Source organism: Canis aureus, chromosome 22 (assembly GCF_053574225.1).
Source record: "Canis aureus isolate CA01 chromosome 22, VMU_Caureus_v.1.0, whole genome shotgun sequence".
Taxonomy (NCBI): domain Eukaryota; kingdom Metazoa; phylum Chordata; class Mammalia; order Carnivora; family Canidae; genus Canis; species Canis aureus.
The window spans coordinates 16,974,867-17,002,534 of record NC_135632.1 but is presented as its reverse complement, the minus strand read 5'-3'; the positions used below and the strand labels follow the sequence as shown (position 1 = coordinate 17,002,534).

The window sequence follows — 27,668 nt, the reverse complement described above, 5'->3', positions numbered from 1 at the left end:
CCTGCTCCATCTAGCTACTCCTTGTGACGCGGGTTCACAGCCCTCATTCCTCACTTTGCAGAAGAAGAAATAGAGGCTGCGCAGTCGCACAGCTGGGGTGTGGTGGAGCAGGATTTGAACCAAGGACTGAGGCCAAAGCCCCCGCTGGAGTGACTGCACGATGCTTCCCATTTATGAACTGGGATTTCTCACAGGGCAAGCTTTCCTTAAGTTTCAAGATCAGCCCCCTCCCCGCTTCACAGCTTAGCCAGCCCTCTCTCATGACACCTCTAGAAGCTGCCTTCTGAGGTTCTGAGAGTCTTTCCCAGCAACTCCACCCCTCCTCTGTGTAAGATCAGTTTTCTTCCATTCTGCTCCCAAACAGCCTCGTCCATGCTGGGGGGTAGCATTCCTGTCATGGCTTAGCCTTGAAATAGGCCGAGGGAACAGAAATATGAAGCAGGCGACTTGCCCCATCACACCCACACTGAGTGCAGGCCCGGGAGACAGGCCCTGGCCCAGAATATCTGCTGGGTTTGGAAATGAGCACCTCAAATTCGATAGCCTCTGAGTACAGGTGCATCTTCGTTGAAAAAGAAGGATCAGTAGAATGAATATAGTCACTATCAGTCTTGCACGCCACATGTAAACTAATCCATTCAGTTACTCTTCATTTGTGGAAAAAATATACCGAGAAATCCCGCTCGGAAATGGGAGTTTTAAATTATATTGTTTGTTATCTGTAATTGAAAAAATGCTCTGCACACGTATGGCAACAAGTCAGCGTTCCCAAAACACTGTGCCGGAGTGAAATGCTGTGGGTAAAAGGGTCCCAGGGTTTAAGGTCCAGCTTCTTTGCTGCAGGACTTTTCAGAGCTTTAAAAACAGGAATTCTTTTTATGCATTTCTTTTTTTATTTTATTTTTTATTGTTGTTGTTGTTATGCATTTCTAAGAAGGCGATATAGTTCTCAGCATTTCCAAAGTTCATTTGACCAGGAACCTTTTCACAGAATCATGGGTGGAGGTGGTGGTGGTTGGCTAACATCCCCTGGAATACACTTTGCAAAACCAAGGCTCAGAAGTTACCTATTATTAGAACCCCTGCCATGGACAGCAGGCTTTATAGCTAGTCCCCAATGGGCTTTCAGATGGATCTCATTCACAAAGGTTTTCTTGAAGAACAAAGGAGAGGGTGATTTGAGGCTGTGGTGGGCTAGGGCAAGACCAGGAATCAGGGGGCATCACAAGAGGAACTGAGGCTCCTGAAGAAGCTCCAGGGGAGCTGAGGACAAAGAGTTCACTTCACTTGCCCCTGCACTTGTTCCTGGTCTGCCCCAGGAGATGGGCCTGCAGCTCCTCAGGAGGCTCTCCTCCTCTCCAGAGTCCACAGGCAGACACCTCCCCCTGCCAGTGTGGGACTCCATCCCAGCACTTCCCTGGCTTTCTTGCTGCAGGAAGGTAGGTATGGCTGTTGGGGACAGCAGCTTGCCAGGAGGCCCATGGCATGGCTGTCTGGTCACAAGGGCTTAGGCCAAGCCTGGCCCTGGTCCACATGGACAGATTACAACTTTATTCTCCATCCTTGATTCCATTTAGGATGCTCAGGATCAATGAATGATCTGTTCATTCAAGTCCCATCCCCCCCCCCCCTCCGCCCCCAGTGTGCTGACACCATGTGCTACCTCCCTGGGGATAAATCTGCTTTTCAAAGGTAATGCTTGCCTAATGGTGGGGTTCTGGGCACTGCTACAGGGAGGAAAGGAAATGGCTTTGACCTGCAGGGTACCCCATGAGTGATCCACCATAAATCTGTCCCTGTTGACCACTCTGCTCTTCCAGATGCACCATTACATTTGTGTATCCAGCAGGAAAATATAATTCTGCTCAGAATAATAAACATAATGTCCTGGAATCACCAGGAAGCCTCAGGGGGTACTGAGCCATCACTACCTGGCTTCCGCTCATCTGAACCCCTGGGATGTGGAGGGTGTAACTCTACCTAATAACCAGCTAGCAGGGACCTTGCTCCTGCCATGGGGCCAGGCCCAACTCCAAGCACTCTGTATGTGCTGACTTGCCTATCCCTCATGACGATCCAGTGGAGGAGATGCTCTTTTTGTCTTTTCCATTTTATAAATGAGAAAAACAAGGAGAGAGAGGCCAAGTGATGTGTCCATGGCTACCCACCTAAGAAGTGGAGCAGCAAGATTGGAAGTCAGGCTTCCTTGGCAGAGCTTGGAAGTCCTCTGCAGGGGTGCCACTCTGCCCAGGGCTGAAGGGCAAAGGGCTATCCTGGACTGAGAGCAGCTGGTACTGCAGACCCGCAGAGACCTTTACAAGTAGCTCTTCCCATGCTGCTGAAGGCACAAACTGGAAGCCATGTGCATCTTAAAATAGAATCTTGGAAAAATGAATGTGTTATCCAAAGGAATGAATATCAAAGGGCAATGTTTAAGAATGAGGAGGGGATGCTGTCTTAGCCAGAGAATGTTTCTAGGTAAAGTAATCCCTCAAACAAACTAATTAACAAAAAACAAGCAAAACTACACCAAAAACTAAACAACAACCACCGCAACAAAACTTCACAGAGAACCACCGCGCAGGCAATCACCACATTTGCCTGTGGATAATACTGACAGTTCTAGAAATAAAGGGAGATAGATATAAAGAGTTTCAAAGTATGGGAGTGATTTTTGTTTATTCATTTAATGTCAGGTTTCAAAGAAGGAAGAGTATGTCTGGCAACTGTTACACATTTGTTCTGTTTACAACCCATCCAGATGCCTTAATGGGCTCTGTCAGGAGTGAGAGGGTCCCCACAGCCGCTTCCCAAAGCCCGCAGACAACCCTTGGTGGGGAGTGTGAAGCACATGCTCGGCAGGCCGCCTTGTGGCCATTACTTCTTTTTGAACACTTGATGGCACACCTGGTCACCGCAGGTCAGCTCCTGCAAGGTCAGAAAGTAGGTGAGTGACTAGCAAGCCAAGTCTTCCTCTGTCCCCCATCCCCGCCCCCCGCCCCTCTTGGTGTCTGTGAGTTGAGTTGAAGGAGGGAAGCTGGAATCCAGAGGACACTTAGTCATTCTGGGCAAAGTGCATTTCATAGACCCAATCAGCTGGCATGCCCTGCAGGTAGCAGTAATTTGATTTTGACACTTGAATTGAGCTTGAACAACTATAAAAATGAAAAATGCAAAGAAATTACCCTCTTGGGTGGGATTTTTTTCCTACTCCCGTGATTAAAGCAACATCTCCTAATTTATAAAAGGCAGTGAAGCCATGGAGAAGGCAAGGATCTAGTGGGGAGTAGCATTTGGAAAGCAAGGGCCTGGGAATATGCTGGCTGGTGGGCTCTCACTTCATGCTGTGGACTTGCTGGTCTCTGGTGATTAGAATGTTGGTTGCTGGCATCCTGGGTAATGGCAGGGTGACAGGGCATGGGTTGCAGAAGGGCACCCCCCAGGCCTGCCTGTGCAGACAAGATGCTGCTTTTCATCCAGACAGAGGGAGGCCCCAGGCCTTATCCACACCTCATGACTCCTTGAGGGAGGAGGGAGAAATATGAGTGTGTGGATGGCCACAAAATCATTGCGGTTGACAATGAATCCATTGTCTTAGCCACAGGGACCACTGAGGATTGTACTACAATTAAAAAAATCCATCATCCAAACCAGTGCAGGTAGGGAAAATCGTCAATGGAAAACACGGTGAGTGCTTCCCATTTATCACCAGTTGACACTGCCTCCAAAATAAAGATCTCAGGTGAGGCAAGCCTGGTTCTGAAGGGCACCGTGGTGACCTGAATACTGACACTGGAGCCAAGTAAGCCAAGTAGCTGCCCGACTCCATAGGTGAATGAATGATTGAATGAATGAAGAGCTATTTAATAAATGAGTGCCTGAATGCATGTAGGAGAGAGAGATTTCTATTTGAATGCTGGACACATAAATTGCCTTGAAGATTGAAGATTGAAAAATTCAGCTATCTAGACACATATAATTTATTTCAGGAGACCAGCCATCATTCCTACTGTTCTGTTCTAATACTGAGTTAACCGAAAATATTTCAGGATTAAGTGGACATACCTGGTGACGACAGGCCAACACCTGTGGTCTGTAAGGTGGTTCCCAAGCCCACCTGTCCCTATCCACCCCACTCCCAGCCCTCTTCCTCCAGGCTCACATAATGGTGAGGAGGCCGGGACCCACCCTCTTCTGGGGCATCTTCATTCTGTGCCTCACATTTCTCTTTGGCTGATCTTTCACAGGTTCCCTGTATTTCTCCTTGGATCTCGGCTTCCTAACTCAGCATTTTGAACTTTCATTTTAATTGCAGCCGTTCACAGAAACAGCCATATAGATTCCTTCCTGGAGTCCCCTGAGCCAGATGGGAATGGCTTTCTGACTATATGACCACACGCATTTGGCTGGAGCTCAGGGGAGGAGTGCAGGGCCATTTTTCTTGTCAAGGCACCTGGCTGGGTGAACCTGCAGCTTGTGTAAGCACCGTGGAAGGCAGCTGGGCAGACCCTGGGACTTACCAGGTGTAGCTTGTCCCCCTCAACCCACTGCCTCCATCCGCGGTTCTCCTTCTCCCCCTTCTGCACGCACACAAGGACATCACCTTCCCAGGTGATCAGCGTCTGCAATGACAGGTTCCGAGGCAAATCAGATGTATTGTCTTGATTGGGACTGAATAAACACCTAAGGCTGCAGCTGCGGTTCCCGTGGCCATCGCCAGGCCCCCACAGGGCAGAGACCTCAGCCTCTGCCCAGCCAAGGTCTGCCAGACTCACTTTCTGCATCTATCCTCCACTCCTGCCAAATCAGCTTATTGTGGCTGGTTCTGTTCTCTTTTAAAGCATTCTAGGGGTGCCCAGGTAGCTCAGTTGGTTACGTGTCTGACTCTTGATTTTGGCTCAGGTCACGATCACGGGGTCGTAAGCTCAAGTCCCGCTTCCAGCTCCATGCTCAGCAGGGAGTCTGCTTGAGAGTCTCTCTCTTCCTCTCCCTCTGCCCCTGCTCTCTCTCAAATAAGTAAATAAATCTTAAAAAAAAAAAAAAGAATTCTACTCTCCCATTTTACCATATGGTGAAGATAGCATTCCAAATCAGTGGGGGAAAAAGACGACGCATTTGACTATAAATGATAGAAAATTTCTGGACGGGCAAAATAGCATAATGTCAACAGATGAAGAACAAACTGCAAAAGATAATTGTAACACATATCAAAGACCTGACTTCCTTATATATAAAGGGTTCCCGTAAATCAATAAGAGAGAGACCATTAACCTAATAGGAAATTTTAAAAAGGATCCAGCTAACAGCTTACAAGGGGGAAAAAAAAAGCCCAAAAAACTAAAACCCAGCAGATGGCTTTTAAACATAAGAAAAGATATTCAACCTTAGTCCTAAAAGGAGAAATGCAAATTAAGGCTGTTTTTCCGATACAATTCATCATATGGTCAAAGATCAAAGAGTCTGATAACACACTGAGTTGGAGGAAGTGTGGAGAAGCTGGCACCTCCATAAATGGCTGGTAGGTATATAAATCGGATGAATCCTTTTGCAGGGCAATTTTATAGTGCCTCTTGACACATAATGCTGTGTATACTCTCTGACCTAGAAATTCCGCTCCTGGGACTTTCCCTCCAGGAACCCCATTGTAGGACTGCCTATTGTGGGGCAATAACACAGGCAGAGAAGCTACCTAACTAGCAGGGGACCTCAACAGATGGCTCTAGTGCCATCCTCATCATCCAGAACCAGGAGGGTGGCCCTTCTCCGGGTCCTGGGGTTCCTCCAGGCAGCAATGCAGACTGGTTAGTAGCATGGGGGCGGCAGCGGAGATGCAGAGCTCATGCTGGCCAGCCAGGCTGAGCTGACCAGCAGGTTTAAAGGAGCCATAAACCTGCTGAACCCCAAGACGCTCAAAATTCTGTGCGCATACTTACAAATTATATACCCCCAACTCCTTTGCCTTCTGTTTCTCCTTTTATTTCTTCTAGTACCTGCCTCAGGACCATTTGTACTATCTCGAGGTGGTTCTCCAGGGCGACCTGCCTCTGAGCCCAGATTATGACTGCGTATTCACCTCCTGAAGGATGATGTCACCCCCATCCAGGCTGTGGTTTTGTGTCAGTACTGTTCTTTCCCAGGGATGACCCTGATGCCAGCTGGCTTTCTTCCAAGTATGTGCAAAGCATATTGCTCCTCTATGAACAATATTATGCTAAGGAACAGACGTTCGCTTTTCTCTCTTTTAAACCTAGCTGGTGACAAACTGACCTGTGTTTCTTTATTCACTGTCCTTGCATATTCATGTCTATTTTGGGGGACAAATTTGTTTTCTACAGATTATTAAGTCTACCTAGTTCTAAAATAGGACTTGGCCTTGACCATATTATGTATTTTTTTAAAAAGATTTTATTTATTTATTCATGAGAGACACAGAGACAGAGAAAGAGAGAGAGAGGCAGAAGACACAGGCAGAGGGAGAAGCAGGCTCCATGCAGGGAGCCCGATATGAGACTCGATCCCAGGTCTCCAGGATCACCCTGGGCTGAAGACGGCACTAAACCGCTGAGCCACCCAGACTGCCTCATATTATGTATTTTATGTACAATTCTATTCCTCCGCATTTTACTCCTCAACACATCGCACTGTTGTTTGTTATGGCAAAGGACTAGAAGCCTCACAGATTCCGTCAGTGGGTGGCTGGTCAAATACGTGTAGTTCATCTAAGCTGTGCAGCCCTTGAAAGGAGGAGGCAATTCTATACTTATGGAGGAGGGCAGTTTCCATAGTGTATACTTAAGTTAAAAAAGCAAGGAGCAGGTCCATGTGCATAAAACCAGGGAAGACCGTGTATGCATGCATATGCTTGCACATGTTCTCTGCAAGGAAGCAAAAGATCCCTTAATAGTGACTGTCCCTAGGGAAGGAATGGAGAGATTGGGGGCCAGGATAGGAAGGAAATTTCACTTTTTACTATTTAAATTTTTAAAAACCATCTGCATGTATTAATATTCCCTAAATTAATTTAACAATAAAACTCTGCATGTTTTTTAAAGAAAATATGTCTTCTTCTTTGGGGCCACCCTAAGCCTCACCTCTTTGAATGTCTTAGAGAAGCTTAAATCACAGGTTGCTCTCCTGGGAGGGAGATGTTGTCTGGAATATTCCAGAATTCCCTCTCAAATAGATGAGAAAGGGATATTCATGTGTTGTTACCCATCATCAGACTTGGGACTCAGTTCTCTCCCAAAAGGATGGGAAAGGACTCTTGTCTTCTATTTGGGCAAAGACTATGTCTTCTAAACAACCTCCCCCAACCCACATTGCCTTCCACATCAAGGACACCTAAAACATGTTGATTGAACTAGTGTCTTTCTCCCCCAGTAGATAGTAAGCTCCATGAAAGAAGAGGCCACGTCAGCTGTTCATTTCTGCAAATTCAGATTCGGCATAGTCACTAGTGCAGAAAAGGTGCTTGGTGAGCAGTGTTGAATGAAGATCTGTGATTGAGTTATTTTGTTGAAATGGAATCTTGAGATAAATCCATGTGAGAGAATAAATGAGCATATGTATTCTTCACTGATGATGATTCTTGACAACGACTCAGCCAGTCTGCTTCCTTGCCTTGGTTTCTATGGTCCCCCTGGTGTGTGCATATGACCATCACTATGGACACTGGATGGTAACTGTCCATCTACTTGTCTGCTTCCTCATGAGGCTGTGAGATCTTTCAGGGCAGAAAGGGCTCTGATTCATTACATTACCCATAGCCCCTGACTTAGGTCTCACGCATAGTAGGGGCTTGGCAAATTTGCAGAAGGAAGAAAAAAGAAAAATGTTGGTGCACGAGGGCCTGTCTTCATGTTTTCTTTTAATAAATCTTAGTAGGCAGCAAGATTAAAAGTTATTCTGACCCTAAGTAAATTGGTTACCAATGAATTATGGTAATACTTACAATATCATAGCCTTACTCCTACGTAAAACAGACAGTAAGAAGAGAGAGCAGTTAAAGAACTAAAATTCCACAATTCAGAGGAGGTTTTTGAAAGAGGCTCAATTGCCTTAAAAGATTTTGAGGTTGAGGAGATGGATATAAATGAGGAAAACCATTGCTACTGAGCCAGAGGATGAAGAAGACGTGCTTGCATTGAATTAAAGAAGAAAACTGAGCCCACGCTGCAATCGCCCTCTGTGTCCAAATTAACGGTGTTAAAAACAGCCCTGTATGGGAAATTAGATAAGGTACTGTCTTGTCTTACTGTTAAATTTATAGAGGTGGATAACTGTACTGTGATTTTATAAGATAATATCCTGATTCATAGGAAACACTGAGTTACTTAGAGGTAACACATCAGATTGTTCAGAAAAGAATATGTATACAATGGCAAGAAAGCAAGTACAAAAGATAAAGCCAATGGGGCAAAATATTGACAATAGGTAGCTCTCGGCAAAGAATACACAGATGTTCTTTGCTACTTTCATGCAACTTTCCTGTAGATTTGAATCAGTTTTCAAAGATTTTTGTTGTTTTTGTTTTTTTAAGGAAAATAACAGCTTTTTAAATCAAGCCTGACGAAAGGCACTATGAACGTCTTTAAGCCCTCCCAGCGCACCTGCCTTTGTGCAAGAGCTATTTTGGCAGCCCCCAAGCTCCCCTCCTGCAATTCCCCCAAGTAGGGACCTCCCAGAGAAGCCTGCTTCCCCTGGGCCCTCGCAGACATCATTTGTTCCAACTGCTATCATCTGTGCTTTCCCCTATCCTGAGTATCCACCCCAAATCCTTATTGACCTTTTTTAAGATTTTATTTATTTATTTGAGAGAGAGTGAGAGTGAGCTTGTGAGAGAGAACATCAGCAGGGGCAGAAGGAGAGAGAGAAGCAGACTCCCCACTGAGCAGGAGCCCGATGTAGCGCTTGATTCCAGGACCCTGGGATCATGACCTGAGCCGAAGGCAGATACTTAACCGACTGAGCCACCCAGGCACCCCTACTTATTGTTTTTGAGACATAATTCGCATACAATAAAATTTGCCTTTTTTTTTTAAAAAAAAAAGCTTTTATTTATTCCTGAGAGAAAGAGAGAGAGAGAGAGAGTCAGAGACACAGGCAGAGGGAGAAGCAGGCTCCATGCAGGGAACCTGACGTGGGACTCGATCCTGGGCCTCCAAGATCATGCCCTGGGCCAAAGGCAGCTGCTAAACTGCTGAGCCACCCAGGGATCCCAAAATTTACCTTTTTAAAGTACAATTCAGTCATTTTTAGTATATTTGCAAGGTTATAAAACCATCACCACTGTCCAAATCCAGAACATTTTTATTGCCCCCCAAAGAAACCCCTCACCAATCAGCCATCACTCCTCATTCTCTCTGCCCCTGGCAACCACTTTCTGTGTCTAGGGATTTGCCTAACATGGACATTTCATATAAGTCACACAATATGTGGGCTTTGTGTCTGACTTCCCTCACCTAGCAGGATGTTTCCTGAGTTCATGCGGGTGACAGTATAAATGGGTGATCCATTCCTTATTACGCCTGCATGCTATTCCATTACAGGAGGATCAGTTACTTCTTTTAAATTTTATTCTGAGTAGCCTGTGTATTTTTGAAAGGGGCTTTAAATCCTCTTAGAAACAAATTAAGGCAGTAAGTGAAGAATATATATGATCTACAGGAAGGAAAAAAGGTGGGGGTTCCTGGGTCCCACAAAGAGTTGACCTCACAGTTAAAGTGATGCCACCATTCCTGCTCTGGGATGGCATAGATCTGGGCACTTTAGGACTCTATTCCACCTCTGCTAGAACCCCACCCCACACACATCTCTCCCCCAAACTTCCAAATGGGGAGATTCTCATGAGGGTGATGTAGGAATTCAGAAGTAGAGCCCTGAAGAATCAGAGCATGAGTACTACTGCAACACCTGCACATAGGCACGTGCAGATGCATGCACACATGTGCAGGCTCACACACGCATGCACACACACAGATGCATGCACATGTGCACAGGACACATTTGCACACAAGCAGACACACACATGCACATGTGTGCACATGCACACAGACACAGTGTTGTGTGCACTCAGGCATGTCACCACATGCGGCAACGGAAAATAATCAGAGATTGACTCACTTGCTCCCTGTGATCCCTTTCCAGCTGAAGGGTTTTGGTCAAATTATAGGAAGTATGTAGTCCTGAGGGTATCTGCTCTGGATTGTGATTCTTATGGGAACAGCCTTTTGCTGGAGACTGGGCAAATTCTGTTCTGGCGACTTCTCAGCCCCAACCCATCCCGTGTGTGCATGTGCGTGTACGTGTGCCCTAACTTTTTGTTGTGGACAAAGCAGAGATAAGAAATGGGAAGGGGGGATTCACTCTCTCTCTTTGCAGGACAAGAGCTGATCCTGGGGACATGATGGGGCTCCCAGGGCAGGGGGGAAGGCAGGGAGAATGGAAGGCGAAGAGGCACAACAGTGGGTATTGAGAGCCAAAATCCTCTAATGATCAGGAAGGGTTGAAAGGACGTGACTTATTTTAGGAAAAGTGAGTTCTCTACTATCAAAGGTGATGAAAGAACAAGTCAGAGACAACAGGCCTGCTTTTCAGCAGCCCACATCCAGAATGGAAAGGCAAGGGGAAATGAATCATTGTGAACAGATTAGGCTGGAACAGCAGAGTGATGCAAAAATTCAGAGACAAATTTCCCATCAGTTCTGGTGTCTGAGGAATTGGCCTCCTAGCCACACAGTTCAGAGAAGTCTTGTCGATCCATCAACCCCTCAGGGAGGGATTCTACAGAAGCTGTTCCAAGCCCGGAAGCTTAGGCTCTTATGCCAAGACTGCTCTGATGGAAGCAGTTCCAAAGTGCTTTTCATTTCCCACTTTTCTTTAGCAAGGAGCACTAAATATAATTCAACCTTGACTTGATGGCTGAGATTATCAATGCTGCAGGACAACTTGATGGAGAAATAAAATGTGTCCTGCTCTCTTGGCTTTAGAGTCATCGCCAAAGAATGATGACAGCTTTTTCTCCCCGCCCCAGGAGAGCAGCCAAAGCTCACATCCCTTGCTTTGGGGGGAGAGTTGAGATCCCTGACTTTTAAAGAGCTCCTGGGAGCACCAGAGAAGAGTGGGACTGGAGAGAGAAAGGGGAAGGGCAGGGTGAAAGGTCCTGCTTCCTTGCGGCACTCTGAAGGGCTGGCCCACTCTTGCGGTGGGGGCACAGATAGCCGGGGATAGGATCCTCAGCACTGCCCTCCCTTACTTTGGGAACCAGAGCAGAGGTCCTGGTGGCTCCACTGGCATGGAGGGAGTGGGTGCAATAAATATGCAAGCTTCCCACCCTTGTATAAACTGCATGAGCCTGGACAGTGAGTGGTCAGTGGCAACCATGCTAAATGACAAACCAGAAATCCTTCCCAGTTTCCTGGACTGTGTAAACCACAAGGTTTTTGCATGATGCTAAGATTGGAATGAGGTGGGGGGTGGGGAGGAGTGCTACATGGGTGGCTCAGTTGCTTAAAGCATCTGCCTTAGGTTCAGGTCATGATCTCAGGGTCCTGGGATCAAGCCCTGCATCAGGCTTCCTGCTCAGTGGGGAATCCACTTCTCCCTCTCCCTCTGCTCCTCCCCCAACTCATGCTCCCTCTTGCTCGCACTTTCTTTCATGCATGCACCCTCTCAAATAAATAAATAAATAAATAAATAAATAAATAAATAAAATCTTCTTAAAAAGATTGGAATGGGGGAATCCTTAAGTATGACTGAGATTGCATTTCTCCCCATTCCTGTTTGTGGGGACTGCACAGGTGTAATTGGATTTGGAGAACCAAAGACAGGTGCCCTGAGTATGAGTGTGAGCACTGCAGCGGTTGGAACACTGCAGGAACCATGTGGCTGTGATACCACAGGGTGATGCAAAAGGAGAGGGGGACCTGCTGTGACCCTGCCTCCCCCTGCTTCCTGCCCTCAACCCCACTTCTCTCTGCTGCTGTCATTCTCTGCTTTATTTACAGACAGCTCCTCTGGGCGAGGGCCCGCTTTCTCTGCAGAGTCCAGTTCTCAGGCTTTGAGATAACTCCCCCCTTGTACACTCAAAGTTGTCTGCTCACTTTCAGGGCCCTACCTGTATCTGAGCAGTTCAAGTGGCTGGAGGTCTGGCCTTCCGATGCGCAAGGATTTCCTCGATTATGTTCTGTGAGTTAAGGTGATGCTGGGACAGAAGTCATCCGGATAGTGCCAGAGGTTTCTCTAAGTGACTAGCACTGGGAAAACCTTGACTTCTTTAGTCTACTGACTTTTTTTGATTAACACTGCATTTTCCTTAAGAAAATCAAATTAGTTGAGATCATCCAAGATTGAGGTACTTCATATAAAAATGTGTGAATTCTCAACATCTCTAGAAAAGAAAAAGGAAGTCTAGCAACAGGAGGCCTCAGTGCTCCATGGCAATGCTTGGCTGCTGCTGAGTAGGGCTGCCCCGATGAAGCTGTGCTACCCAGCTCTGGAAATCACTGTCAGTCCCTATGGTATCCCCCTTGCCCACCAGGCCCATGTTGGCATAGGAGCTGGCCTCCTCCTCAGGTCCTGGAGAGGTCGGCAGCCTCCCCTCTCTCCTTTGCTTATAATCTTACTGTAGAAGCCAGTTTGCCTTTCCTGCTGAGCTTCCAATAATTGCTTATTGCCAGCATCATTAAGTCCACTCTGGTTCCCTCTCCTGATCCCTCCCTAGTTGTTTCTGTTGTATTTTCATCGTGAAGCCAGATAGCTGGCGCCTGCACTCAGACTATTTGAGTAGAAACTGCCAGGCTGGGTCCTCACCTTCACAGTCCGATTGTCCAGGCCCTTTGTGTACTCCTCAAACTCCACTCCTACAGTGAAATCCAGGTCATAGTTGCGGAACGTGCTGTTGGTTTTCGTTTTGAAGTTATCGCCGTCTTGATCAATGATTTTCGTCTGAGTCAGACGCACTGCGATCTTGCGGGTGGCAAAATCAATATCTGTTGGCAAAGGCAGTTGTGGAGGTTATGATGTGCTCAGCCAGACTCATTCATTTCTTTAACAAGGCCAAACATTCAGGACCAGAGACACAGACCATGGGCAGCCCACATTTCTTTGCTCAAATGGGAAACAAGAGTTGTCTCACACTTGGCCAGTTTGTGCATCTCAGTCAATCGTCTGGAAACCTAGGGTCTTGGAGCTTTCTCAGGAGCTCTGATGGTTGGGGGGGCAGGTAGCAGGCAGGGCTCACCCCTAAGCTGCAATTCCCAGTGCGCAGGTGTGTTCATACACACACACACACACACACACACACACACACACATGCAAGTACATGCATACACACGCATCCCTCCTGCAGAGAGGCTCCATTCTATCTGACATACTGGATTTCCTTCTAAGAGTTGCTGAATAAAAGACTTCATGTTTTAAAAGAAAAAAAGACCGCTTAAAAATAACCAGGCTAGATCATGGGTAAAAGCAGACCTTTTGTTAATGTCCACGGCAAGTAAGATACATATAAACTCCTGTTTTTAAAGCAGATTGGGGTGTACTTAGATAGGCTCAGTCATGGCCCCCAGGACAACTTTAAGCATATGCCAGGCAGTAAATACTTGTGCAAAGATTTCTTTTGTTGCTTTTGAGGAAGAGATGAATAATTGTTTATATTTTTATTACTGTGAAAAGTTTAAAACAAACCAGAGAGTAAAGTACAAGAAGCGCACACATCCATTACCCAGATTCAGCCATTATCAAGATTTTGCCACATTTACTCCATTTATATCTTTTCTTTGCCTTGATTTTTTTCCATCAAATTCTATAGTAGTTCTCTTTTTTGAAAAATTTTTATTTATTTATTTGAGAGAGAGAAAAAGAAAGGAGTGTGCTCTTCAGTGGGGTGTTTCATTTACTAAGCTTTGATTTTGACAGTATGAAGCTAAGTATAGAGCCAAACTTCTTGTTAACCTCTGGTTGAGTGTAAAATGTCACTGTCCTGTAGAATAGATTTAGAAACAGAGGGTAATTCTGGAACTTGTTATAAACATTATTAAGCTCTTAGTATCTTAGTATCTAAATTGGGTCTCCTTTATGTCTGTGAATTCTCCAGATATTTTTGGATGCTAATCTAAATCTTTAACATTTTTTTCCCCAGAAATTCCACCTGGAAGTTTTCAAAAACACTGACATTGGTCTTTTTGAGAACTTCCAGGTAATAATGGCCTCAAGAGTAAGAATAATTCAGATTCATTGAGTGCTCTTTCTCTGAGAATCCCAGCCCCATCTCTATGGTAGGTCAGAAATTAAACTTCACATTGTGGGCTGTCTGGTGGGGGATGAATACTATTGTGCCCATGAGGAAGACCAGCAGTTACCAACAGTTTAGGAAGCTCCTGGCAATATGGAGAATTAACACCTCCACCGGTCCTACCCCCACCCTTTCTGCTACCCTTTCATGGCATCCAAGTATCACTTCCTTTGTCCTCGCTTCCCATTACTTTCTGACTCATTTCCTTCTGGATCTTTAGTGACTATCACTCTTCTCCTAAAGGGCCAAGAAGAAACTAAAGCTGACTGGTTAGACTTCACTGTGGGTCAGCAGTTTGGCCACAGTTGGGAACCCACAACAGTATAACACCTGCATGGGGAAGGGCCCCAGCTGGGCCTTTGGACCTGAAATTGTATAGTCAGCCTTTATCATAAAGGAAATAATTTCAAGTAACATCAGGCAGCCTCCAAGGTAAAAGGATTTTATGCCTATATCCTAAGTTGAAAGGAAAAACAGGTTGCAGTTGGCATGAGCTAGCACATGAATGCCAGTGCCTTGCTCTAATATCATTCATGACTATTGGTTGAGAACCTGTCATTTCTAAGAATTCACCAGTGAGTCCCAAAGCTCACTGCCCATCAGGATCACATGGGGAGATGTAAAAACTAGAGATTTCTGGGTCTTATCCTAGACCCAGAATCTCTGGGTGGTTTTAGGTCTAGATTTCCTCATCAGGGGGTGTTTTTTTTTTCCAGGGGGTGTTTAAAGAGACTTCTATGGTTTAAGAAATTTGAAAGCCATGATTTAAGACCTACTCCTCAAGCCATAGATGATGACATGGAGGCCCAAAGAGGTTAAGTAACTTGTCTAAACATGAAGATGCAATCACGAGGTTTGATAACTGGATGGATATGTGTGAAGGGACCAGGTTGGGAGGAGAAGACAGTGGTTTTGAGCTTGGGAGTCAAGATGAGATACAGGAAAGTTGGAGAGAGAATTAATCTTATGAAGAAGAGAGGAACTGAATTTTAGGTTAGATGATCTGGGGGTTACTCTATGTGGAACCTTGATAATATTTGAGGTGAAAATTAAGACAAGCCTTGGAACCAACCAGGAATGGTGCCCCTGGAAACTCCTTTGGGAAACCTCACCCAACAAACCCATGAGATAAATATTATATTATCTCCATTTTATCAATGAGGAAACTGGCTCAGAGAAGCTGTGTTGCTTTCCTTAGGTTATACAGTGAGGAAGTGATAAAGGTGGAATATGAATTCTGAATGGCCTGTCTCCGGGGCCAGCACAGCACTCCACAAGCTCTGGGCTGACCCGGAGACAGGCCATTCTGAGTTCATATTCCACCTTTATCACTTCCTCACTGTATAACCTAAGGAAAGCAACACAGCTTCTTCTTGTCAAAAGGTCAGACCACTCGAGTTTGTGCACTTTCTGTGGCCGCCCAAATACTTCTGAGTGAGTCATCTTTACAATTTCCCTGGGCCCACAGGGACTGCTAGATCCAGCTGGATGACACCTCCCTGTTTGGGGCAGTTTATGTTTCCTGGAGCTCTACTGTACCGTCTTCACCACACAGCAATTGTTTTCTGGGCTCAGGGTACTATAGGGTCCAGGCTGAGCTGGACCAATCACTCTCTAACCCCTGGCCTTTTTATGGTACCTCATTTAACTTCTGCTCCACGGCTTATGGAATCGGACCAGGGACAACCAAGCCACATAGCCTGCAATGAGGCCACAGGATGTGGAATCAAAGCCTCTCCCTGCTGCCCTTTGTGCTGTGAACACTTCTAGGGCAGCATTCTCAGAGCCTGGGGTACCTTGCTGTGTTTGCCACGGTGCTAAGCTTCATGGGTCATTGGGTGGTCTCAAAATGTAGCTCATGATAAACTACATTTGGAAAATGAGGAAGTAACACCAAGAGAAGCTGGTTTCTACACTGAAAAACTTCACACAGCCTTCAATCTAGGAAAGATGCTTTGCAACTACAACAGCGGGGATAGAGGATCTGGACTTTCCCAGTCTTGTGTGGCCGTAGATCACCTTATGGTGGGACATGCCCCCAGCTGCTCTGTTCCACAGAACAAGATGCAGAAAGGGTGGACGAAACCCTTCAGCTTTATCTCAGTCACCCGGGCCCTGCAATCACAGAACTATCACCTGTTTCGTTTTCTCCCTTTAAGGCAACTGCTGGCCTATTTGAAAGGGAAAAGACTAAACCGGACCAGGTAGTCAAGCATTTCTGTTTTAGAAATTAATCCTTCCTTAAAATTGCTATAAGCCACTGAAGAGTCTTCCATAGCTAGTTGGTATAAACACATGCCTGTGGCAGGCAGAGGGCTAACATGTCACACTCCAGCTCCTGTTTCTCTTCTCCTACCCCAGAAATACAGTCTGGTGAGTCTGGTGACACCTGTGTGTTCAGTTTCAGTCCCATTGTTGGGCCCTCGAGTCCACATCTACAAGTAGCAGAGGGCAGTGGCCATAAGTGGAGCTATTACTAACTGCATCAGGTTGCTTTGAGGATTAAATTTGATGGTGTTTGTGAAGAGTCCTGTCCAGTGGCTGACAGCCTGAGGTAATGGCCCCATAAATGGTAGCTGCTGCCATCATCGTAATCATCATTATGAAGCTCCTTGATCTTACGGGCTGGTGTGCTCTGAGTCCTTCGCATTTTCCCAGATAAGCCCTGTGTGTTTCCCCCCTAAATCCTGGCCACCCTCCTCTCAGCTCTCCTCACAAAACCCAGCCCCAGCCTTGTCTTTTCTAGCAGATTCTGCTCTTTCCTGCCTCCTTCCTCACCTGTGCCTTCAGACCACACAGTTTTACCACCTAGGAGATAGTACCCAGTACTTTCCTCTGACTTTTTCATGGGGGGGGCGGTGATTGTTCTTTCCTCCAAAATCTTACCTCTATGAGGATAAGGACAATGCTGTCATCTTGTTCTGTGTCCCCAGGGTTGGGCACAGAGCAAGTGCTCAAGAAACACTTCCAAATTGGTTAATGGGCACCATAGGTCAGGGCAGTGGTTCTCACAGTGAGGTCCCTGGGCCAGGAGCATCACAGCACCTGGGAACCTCTTAGAAATGTCAGTTCTAGAACTTACCTTCCATCTGGGGGGTGGGCCCTGCTTCTTTTTACAAGCCTTGCAAGTGATTCTGTGCATGCTAAAGTTTTAGAACCACCAGTATAGAAGAGTGAGGGTCAGATCCAGGTTTAAATCCTGTCTCAGAGTTCCCAGCTAGGTGACTTCAGTGAAGTCACTTTCTCTTTCTGAGCCTAAATGTTCTCACAGTAATATGGGGAAAGAATACTCATCTTCTAGTGTTATTTATGTAAGGATTTAGTTAAAACGATGGTAAAATGCTTTACAAAATACCAATGAGCTTGCAGGTATTCTGTGCACATTGGCCTCCACCCCTTGACCTTTTCAGTTTAGGTGAAACAGTGGTCAGATTGGCATTAAGTCCAGAATGAAGTATCTTGTCCATATTTATGCATCTCCAAGGGCTCTGGACTCTGAAGGAACAGTCAGAATGGTGGTTGATCTATTCCCTCACTAGCGTAGCCCTGGCCTGTCACATGAGCATTTTATCCAGCCTGACCAAACATTTCTCTGCGAGGACCAGCTTCCTCGCTGCAAAGTTTGGCCATTGGGTAGACACAACTTTAGCTCCTGCTCCGGAGGTCCATGCTGCTTTCAACCATGGTGCTGGAGCCATAGGTAGGAGGCGAGAAAGAAAACCAAATATTAGCCAGGTGAGACAAGGGAGAGGGCTCCAGGCAAAACAAATAAGAGAGAACTGGGAATTACAGAAAAAATTAGAATGGCAGCATTCCTCAAAGAGGGTGTGCAAACCAAGGCCCAGAGACTTAAAGTGGTGGGTTCAGAGTTACCCAACTGGGACAGAGCTGCTGACAGAGAGCCTACCCAGAAATAAATTCTGTTTATCATTCACAACTAAGGCTCCCCTAACGAAAATAATTGCTCGTCCCTGGTTGCCTAGAAAGGTAGATCACAGCTAAAAATGCCAATTGCTGAAAGAACTGGTTTGTCCTGGCAACACCACCCCCAGTCAATCTTTCTGACCAGTGCCGGGGGAATCTTATTAGGGGCTCTATGCAAATGGAATCAAGGCTTGCTGCTTCTCTGGATTGAAAAATGGCTCGGCCTCTTGGCTACCCTTTAGCATTTGCACAGGCTAGTTAATCATGTCACCTCTGCTCCACCCCAGGGAAGGGAGCCAAGTGTTCTGTATGGTGGATTCGTGATATTTCTAATCAAAAGGAAAGGTTTAACTGCAACCGTCGAATATACACACGCACAGATTACAAAAACACTTCCTCTTTGTACTTTGCAGAGAAAATTATTTTCCCGATACGGTATTTTAACACCAGGGTTATCGAGTGTGTTTTATCTGCTTTTCTGGATTAAAGGTATCTTCGAGCCTGATTTATAGCCAGGTGAAATGAATTTCTATCTCAGAGGAAAAAGGTCCAAAGGCAAGCTATTCTGAATAATATATGTGGCTTGTAGCTACTGCAGAAGAAAACAACAACACTGAAGCGACTTTATTAAAGCATACTTTCCATAACTGCATTTTGAACAATGTAAGTCATAAAGTTGAAATATGAGTATACGACTCACCATTAAAATGCTTTGTAATAGGCTTGTGAAAAAAGCTAAAGTTGCAGGCTAAAAGGGCAGGCACTCTTTGCACATTAGAGTGAGAGGTGCCCACATATTCATCATGGAAAATCTGAAAGCCATTTCAAGCGCAGCTTCGACGGGCTTCAAACCTGGACTCCTTAATTCGCAAATCATCAGCACTCGGAGGCAACTGTGAGGCGCAGAGTGCAAGAGCAATCTTCTCCGCATCTTTTCCTCCAGATAACACATTCAGAGAGAAATTGGACTGGCCCCCTGCTTGCCTCCTCCTGTCTCTCGTTGGCATCTTCAAATATGTTTAAAGCCTGTCCTAGCCAGTGGAGGCAGGCTAGAGACCCTGGGGGGCCTCCCTACCCCGTCTGCAGGATCTTCTCTCCCCACTCATCCTCTAGTGCTCACCACCGGGATGGGGGCAGGGTAGAGGCGTGACCAGTACAAGCTAGGAGAGAAGGGGCTCTCTCTCTCCTAGGGGAATAGGCTAGGAAGCGTCTGAACTTATTTTCATTGGAGGTTTTCTACTCCCCACCCCCAGTACCTTCCCTGTTTAAAAGTCCGACCAGATACCATGCGGTTCAAGTAAAGACTTTGGCAACACCTATAACTTCTCTGACTTGTAAGCATCAGCAGAAATCCAAATTTTGTGAAACTAAATTTTTGGGTCGTCAGACAATTTTTCTTGTTCTCTCTCCCTCTTTCTCACTTGGTAATTTATTTCTACCCAGGGACTCTGAGTGACTCTTGGCAATGTTTCTAAGGGGCCTGGCTGTCCACCACCCCAATTGCTCAGAATGAAGCTTTTCCTCCTCTACCCCCATCCTTCATACCTGCACGTAGGGCTATGGAGAGAGCTTGGGTGACAGAAGCAGGCAGAATGGGCTCCTGCCTACACAACATCATTTCCCAACCATGGGTGACCCCGGAGAGGTCCTTTTATTTCTCTGGGATTCAATTCCTCATCCTGTGAAGTGGAAAGCATTCCTTCCATCTCAATCCCTGATCACACCCTGAGCTCTAGACCTGGTGTCAACATGCCAATTTCAAACTCCATCTGGATGTATAAGCATCTGAAGTGAAAATATGCAAAACAGAAGTCTTGGTGCATTTTGCCCTGCCTAGCACCCCTCTCCAAACTCACTCCTCCTTGTATCTTCTCTATTTCAGCCTATGGGATCACCATCGTCCCAGTTGTTCAGCCCTAAGCCTGGAGCCATCTTTGTTTCCTCCATATCCTCTGGTTTATATTCCTTTGCAAGCCTGTTGGTTTTATCTCCAAAATATATGTTGAACCTGTCCTCTCTTCTCCAGGCCCCTGGGTACTACTAGCCTAAGCCACCATCACTTCTTGCTGAACAACACAGTGGCCTCCTAGATTGGGCCTCCCTGCTTCTAGTCTTGCCTTCCAATGGTTCATTCTCTACACTGTAGCCATACTCATCCTTAAAGAATATAAATAAGATAGTCTTCCATTGTAAGGGCTGATCTTCCCCTTCTTGGCCACTTCCCAACACACCAGTCTTTGTGTTTCTTGAACACACTCAGAACTTTTGCACTTGCTGTCTCTTGTACCTGCAACACCACATCTTGACATTGGCTTACCTGTCACCTCCTCAGACAGCTTTCCCTGACCACCCATCACTCTTCACTCAAGAAGTCCTTTTAGTTTTCTTTAAAGTGCTTACCTTAAACTATTTACTTGCTCTTGCTGACGCTAGCATGTACACTCCAGGAGGGCAAGAAACTTGTCAAGTCATTTACCACCATGTTGCCAGTACCTAGAACATTTCTTGGCATGTAATCGGTGCTCAGCACACTTGTTGAAACTAAATAAATTAAATGAAATAATGTATATCAAGTTCTGGCAAGATGCTTATCATGGCTTGATAATGCTTATCATAGCATGTGCTCGCCTCTGGAGCTGGACTGTGGCTCCTAAATAGGACAGGATTTGGAACATTGTGGGTGTTCAGGAAGCCTTTCCTGGTAGAGACCACTCAGGTGGGAGCTACCTGACTTCAGCCTCTAAGCCTACCTCCTTTCTGGTAGTGGAATTTTCCACTAGGACATTTTGCAGTGGCCTCTGCTCTTTTAAATCTGTGCATGTTAATTCAAATGAAAAGATGGTCTTTGTAGAAGATAGCCCCCACCTTCCTTTCCAAATAAAGAGAAGAATTGGATTTTCCTTAATATTTACAATTTGTGTACTAAAGATTTTCTAGAAGTCTAGAACATTGAACATCAACTGAGCAGTTTTAGAACACACACCTTCCATTATATGTCCACATCTTCACTGATTAAAGTTACATGGTGGGGTTTTACTTTCTAGGCTCCCTCCCAGCCCTGTCCCCACCCAGTCAGCAAATCTAGTGTATTTCCCATTCTAGACATCCCTCTGTCCACCTTCTTGGCACTCTTATTACCATCTTTCCAGGGCTATCACAACAACCTTTTCACTTCTTTGACAGTCCTTGCAGAACCATTCACCTTTGGCTGTCAAAGTGAGCATGGTGGCTTCTCTTTCCTGTGCAGACAATTCCTGTCCTTGTGTGGGAAGAAGTCCACACGTGGTGGCACACCACCTTCAAGATATGACCTGACACCATTCTGACCCTCTCTCATCCCCTCCTTGCACTTCACCTTCTGGCAATACACCTTGTTCTATTCCCCCGTTCCATTCTACATTCTTACTGACTTAGGCTATGCACACGTCTACCAAGCCTGTGTGGAACAATTCCCTCCATCCTCCAAAACCCGTACCCAGCACTTAGGAAGCCTTCAATGACCTGTGTACAGTAGCTCCCTCCACCACCCAACATATATATCTTGTTCCTGTTGCTCTATTGCTAGGGGCCCAAGGGATGGAATCACCCACTGTTCCCTGGGTGACAGATCGCATTCTCTTAAATGGCTACAACAATATTTCTTGTTGTACATGCTGTTCATTGCATGTGACTTTGATATTCCTCTCACTGAGAAATGGGGCCTATGTGTCCTTCCCTTGAATGTGGGTGTGCTCATGACTATTTCAACCCAATGGAATATAATGTAAGTGATGCTGTATGATTTTTGAGCGTGGGTTATAAAAGGCCACTCAGCCTCTGCCTCCTCTCTCTTTGGACATAACAAGCATCCTATGAGGAAACTCAGGTCACATGGGGACACTACATGTAGTGGTTATATTGATATTGACAGCCCAGCTAGTGTCTCAGCTACCAGCCACTACTAACTGCTAGACAGAGAAGCAGGGAAGCCTTTGGGATGGCTCCAGCCATAGTCATTATCTACCTGCAATTGAATGAGAGCCCCCTAGCAAGAACCTCATAGGTAAACCTGGCCAGCCCACAGAATTATGAGAAACAATAATAAAATTACCCCAGGTTTTAAGCCACTGTGTTTTAGGGGTCATTTGTAGCAGAAAACAGGAATGCCATTTGTGCATGGCTGTAATTTAACTGTTTGCCCAAGTTTGAGCTCCCTGAAAGCAGAGACTGGGTTTGGTTTTTGCCTCAGATGGCACAGTCCCTGGCTCCTACAGAAAATGCCTCAACTGTGGTAGAAAAGTTGAGTGATTCCCTGTGTCTATACGCTACTGGCCTCACTCCTCAGTAGGTAACGAACCTTCCACCAGCATTCTGTTACAATGCTGTAACTTCATTTTCAGATCTGCCCTCCTCAGGCTCTCTTTTAAATTGAAGACCACTGCCCCCACTCCCTGATCCAGCCTGCAGGAGAACCTCAGAATACCCAAACTCCTTGGGGTGAAAGAGTTTACCGGCTGCTTTCCTTGCTGTCAAGAAAGTCTAGAGCCTCAAGAAATATCATGTGTCTAAGAAGGCAGGAAAGGAGGTACCATTAACCTTTGGCACTCTTTAAACATTTAATAACTTTGATAATTTGTGGCAAACCCAAAGGTTGCTGTGACATGTCATGCTACTGAGGCTGGCAGCTGAGTCATGTGGGGGCACTGGTGTGCAGAGTGAATCACTGGCTAGTGACAAAGCCAGTTTGCTCCCCAGACCCACATTTCAACAGGAGTCTCTCCTTCCCTACTGAATCAGCCACTAGGGCCCCAGAGAAAGCCACTTTTCTGGTGCAAGGGATTAAAGTATAAGAAAGTGACAGTTCTTTAGCAGGAAATGGAGTTATACTTAGTAATATTTCCGTATCTGGGGATTTCCAGAGATCTCCACATATGTTCTTCCCAAATGCCAAGGGCCAAACGCTCAAAAGGGCAAAGAAGGCAAACTTTACTACCTGTCAATGTTGGGAAAGCAATCCCTGTCTCGTACGGTGGGTCTTGGGGAAATTGTACAGATTTGCTGGATTGCTTTTAGCAGATTAAATTGTGGGGGAAGCCACCTCAGCGGCTTCTAGGAGATGGTCATAGGAGGGCTTGCTTCTCACCTGAAGACTGGAGAGAGTGGCACTAGGGGCCAGTCTGCACAACTGAAAACTGAACTGAGACTCAGTTTTGTACATAAAGCCACACAAGATTTTGTATTATTTAGGAATATGCAACAAAGAACACAAAATAGCTTTCTGAGCATTTTCTCTAAGTCGGGCTTGTCAGTACAGCTGAGAGCTTGAAACTGCCAAACAGCCCTTGGCTTGCTTCTCTTTACTGTGCAGACAATTCCTGTCCTTGTAGGATCCTTGTAGGATGAAGTCCACACATGGTGGCACACCACCTTCAAGATCTGACCTGACACCATTCTGACCCTCTCTCATCCCCTCCTTGCACTTCACCTTCTGGCAATACACCTTGTTCTATTCCCCTGTTCCACACTACATTCTTACTGGCTTGGGCTTTGCACACACCTACCAAGCCTGTGTGGAAAAATTCCCTCCATCCTCCAAAACCCCACCCAACACTTAGGAAGCCTTCAATGACCTGTGTACAGTAGCTCCCTCCACCACCCCACACATGTATCTTATTCCTATTGTTCTATTGCTAGGGGCCCAAGGGATGGAATCACCCACTGTTCCCTGGGTGACAGATCACATTCTCTTAAATGGCTACAACAATATTTCTTGTTGTACATGCTGTTCATTGCATGTGACTTTGATATTCCTCTCACTGAGAAATGGGGCCTATGTGTCCTTCCCTTGAATGTGGGTGGGCTCATGACTATTTCAACCCAATGGAATACAATGTAAGTGATGCTGTATGATTTTTGAGCATGGGTTATAAAAGGCCACTCAGCCTCTGCATCCTCTCTCTTTGGACATAACAAGCATCTTATGAGGAAACCCGAGCCAGAAAATTCCTATTTGGCAGATGAAGAAACTGATTCCAGAAGGTTAAAAAATTGGTCAAGTTTAGAAAGCAAGGCTTAACTGGGCCAACCCCTCTGGTTTGGTTTCCTCACCTGCATGATCTTGGTCAGAATTACACTTCTGAGCTAAGCTCCAGACCATCCGCCCATGTATAGAATCAATCTTCCATTCTACTTCCTACTCAGTGCACTAAACACAGCGCAGAAGGGCGGGGGCTCTGGTAGGAAGATTTGTGCCTCCCCTGTCCTTATCCAAGGATTTGAGGTAAAATTCTGACATCCAGGAAGAAAAACAAAGCAATTTTATGTTGGAAACATGTTTAGAGTACATGAAGAAAGTTTCAACCTCTATAAATTGTGCAATATACCTCAGCTCTTCTTGTTTATTGAACATGGTAGAAATGTTCATCAAGTTAGAAATTATTGCACAGAAAATCCCACAATTCCCATTCTTGAGACTTCCCGTTGTCATATCCAAATTATTGGGCCTTTGACCCCACAGGGAGCCCCAGCAGTGGGGAGATTCCAACCAGGAGCTCCTTACATGAAGAGCTCTAAAGCTGGAAAGGTGATGAGGAGGCTGTTACCAGATGAAATGAGCACAGGCAGCCAAAGCTCCCTGCCCAGTGCCTGGCCCACAGCAGCTGCCCCACGCAGTCAGCAACTCCTTCAGATTTCATGTGATTTCTGTCAGCCCATGGGAGATCCCACAGAAGAGTCAACTCAAGACACACTGATCAAGCTCTTGGCTTACAGTCCAGTTCAAAAGTCAGGTAAAGCAGTGAGTTGTTTGATCCATGTGACAAAAACCACTCCTAGCCTTCTGTGGGTCTGATATTCTCTAGCTGAGAAATTTATAAGCCACTCCTTGTCTGCTTCCCCATCACAAGTCTGACACAAGAGCAATGCAGAGGCCATTCATGGATAATATCATGTCCCAATTGGTGATCTGAGAGATGGTGATCAAAGGGGGGAAGAGAGCTACTGCATTATTCTGTCAAGTTTGTTTTTACTCCGTGTGTGTGTGTGTGTGTGTGTATGTGTGTGTACCCTCCATTCATGTATCTTTTCTGTGTATTATGCTAAGGATATTTCAGACATTATCCCATTTACTATTATTCCCAATTTACAGATGAGGAATCCAAGCTTCGGAGAATTTGTATGACTTACCTATTATTACCTAGCTAGCAAATAAAGAGTGAGGCTTACACACAGATCTGTTGGACTCCATGGTGGTACTGGTCTGGAGGGCTGGACAATAGTTCCCAAAATGCCCCTCCTCCCCCCAGCCCTGGTCTCCCCCTTACCTAGAGCCTTCATGTAACCTTCAAAGTTGTCATTACTCTCCATCTCCCAGGTTCCATTCTGGTCCTTTGTCATGGTGATAGCCTCTGGTTCAGTGTAGATGAGTATTGAATGTCAAAGAGCAGGCTACAGAGAGAACATGTTGAAATGAGCTACTTTTATAGGGTAGTGGACCAGGTTTATGGCTCTGAGATAACAGGTTCAAAGGTTATAAGCACAATCCAAACAAACTTTCCTTTCTTTTGCAAAGTTCAGCAGGACTATGAGCAACTCACACTCAAAGTCCAACATGGCCAGCCTGGATGTCCCAGTGACTTCATCCACATGCAGAGTAACAGAATAGCTCATATTTGGCAGCCTGGGCTCCCACAGACCCCTTAGCCCCATACTGAAATTCTATTCTGCACTTGAGGAAAACAAATACCCAGTGCCCATTCCACACTGGGTGGGCCCAAATCTACTAAATGCAAGCCAGACCTGGATGCAGGCCAGATAGGAGAAAGAAGGGCAACGGGACTCTGCTTAAAGAACCCAGGAGCAAGCTAAGGATCACCTTGACCAAAGTGGGGGCATAGTTGGCATTTGGTTAAGGACTCTTGGTTCAGGCTGTCCCCCAAATTGGCTATCCCAATTGTCAGAAACTGGGTTGGTTTACTGCTCTGATACATAGTTCTGAGAGATGAGGCCTGAGCAGGGGCCACTACACTCTGAAGGATAGAAGTGTGGGCTGAGATAGATAAACCATGAATCCCCAAAAGTGAGACCAATTTAGATTATGGCACTTTGGAGTTCTAATATCTGTATTCATATGCTGTGAAATCTAAGCAAATGGTTTTGTCTGTGTGTGGTTTGGGGGATATAAAGCAGCACATCTATTTTTTAGTAAATATGCTGGAGTCAGGAAGACACACAGTGAAAAATGGTCCAGCTGCTAGCAAAAAAACAATATGGGATAAAGGGGAGGGTAAAGGGCAGCCTGGGTGGCTCAGTGGTTTAGCACTGCCTTCAGCCCAGGGCTTGATCCTGGAGACCCGGGATTGAGTCCCACGTTGGGCTCCCTGCGTAGAGCCTGCTTCTCCCTCTGCCTGGGTCTCTGCCTCTTTCTCTGTGTGTCTCTCATGAATAAATAAATAAAATCTTTTAAAAAAAGGGGGAGAGTAAAGGACAACTTCCCACAAACAGAAAATGAGTGAAGGCAGAAGAAATAGACAGATGAGAAAGCATCAGTCTTCATTATTTGCTGTCCAGCCAAAAAGTGGCTATAAGCTGAGCACTAGCCTCCTGGTTTGAAAAGGCAGGTATTCCTCTCCAGGTTCAGATTCAAGAACTTCCACACAGCCCCTCCTACTCCAAACTGAATCTCCTATAGGCCTCCCTTGCAAAAAATAATAAAAAGCTGACCTGGAGTGGGAGACGGTTGGGGGCAAAAATGAGGTTGCTAATTGCAATAAGTTAGAGATTTGAATTTTAATGGGTGGATAGGGACATTCACCTTGTGTCAGGCAGGACGTTGAAACTAAGATGTTTGTATAAAACCAAAACACTGGACAAACTACTTTGTCAGTCAAAGTGTGAAATATCCAAATCTGCCCAGAGACAATAAGAAAGTTTGTCTATTTGGCCTGGGATCTATGTGAGTTATAAAGAAGTTCTACCTTGCTCTGCCTCTGGTTTGGTGTTTGAGCTTATGCTTCCTGCTAGCCAATATATCAGATAAATGGAGTCCTAAACTTGAAAAAGTTATAGGCTTCCAGAAGGAAGTAAATGTGAAAACTGAAGGAACATATTTTCAAACCAGGCTAACCAGAATTTCCTGTGATAAAGTCAGCCAAATGTGAGCTCATCCAAAATTGTAAAATACACATGAAAATCCACCAAAAAGCAAGCATCAGCAGAAACATACAGTCAGAATGGACGTCTAAGAGCCTCAGATGACGGGATCCCTGGGTGGCACAGCGGTTTAGCGCCTGCCTTTGGTCCAGGGTGCAATCCTGGAGACCCAGGATTGAATCCCATGTCAGGCTCCCAGTGAATGGAGCCTGCTTCTCCCTCTGCCTATGTCTCTGCCTCTCTCTCTCTCTCTCTGTGACTATCATAAATAAAAAAAAAAACAATAAGAGCCTCAGATGATAAAAATGGTCAATAACAAACT

General features: G+C 45.7%; 1 protein-coding gene across 1 annotated transcript; it reads right to left on the bottom strand.

Annotated features, from left to right (window-relative positions):
* Positions 1-2,645: 2,645 nt before the first annotated feature.
* Positions 2,646-25,677, bottom strand: RBP2 (retinol binding protein 2). Its single transcript, XM_077866078.1, has 4 exons — positions 25,519-25,677; positions 12,811-12,989; positions 4,521-4,622; positions 2,646-2,928 (listed from the first exon to the last, which is right to left on the bottom strand). The coding sequence occupies exons 1-4, from the start codon at positions 25,589-25,591 to the stop codon at positions 2,878-2,880; spliced, it is 405 nt and encodes a 134-aa protein (XP_077722204.1). The 5' UTR covers positions 25,592-25,677; the 3' UTR covers positions 2,646-2,877.
* Positions 25,678-27,668: the final 1,991 nt, after the last annotated feature.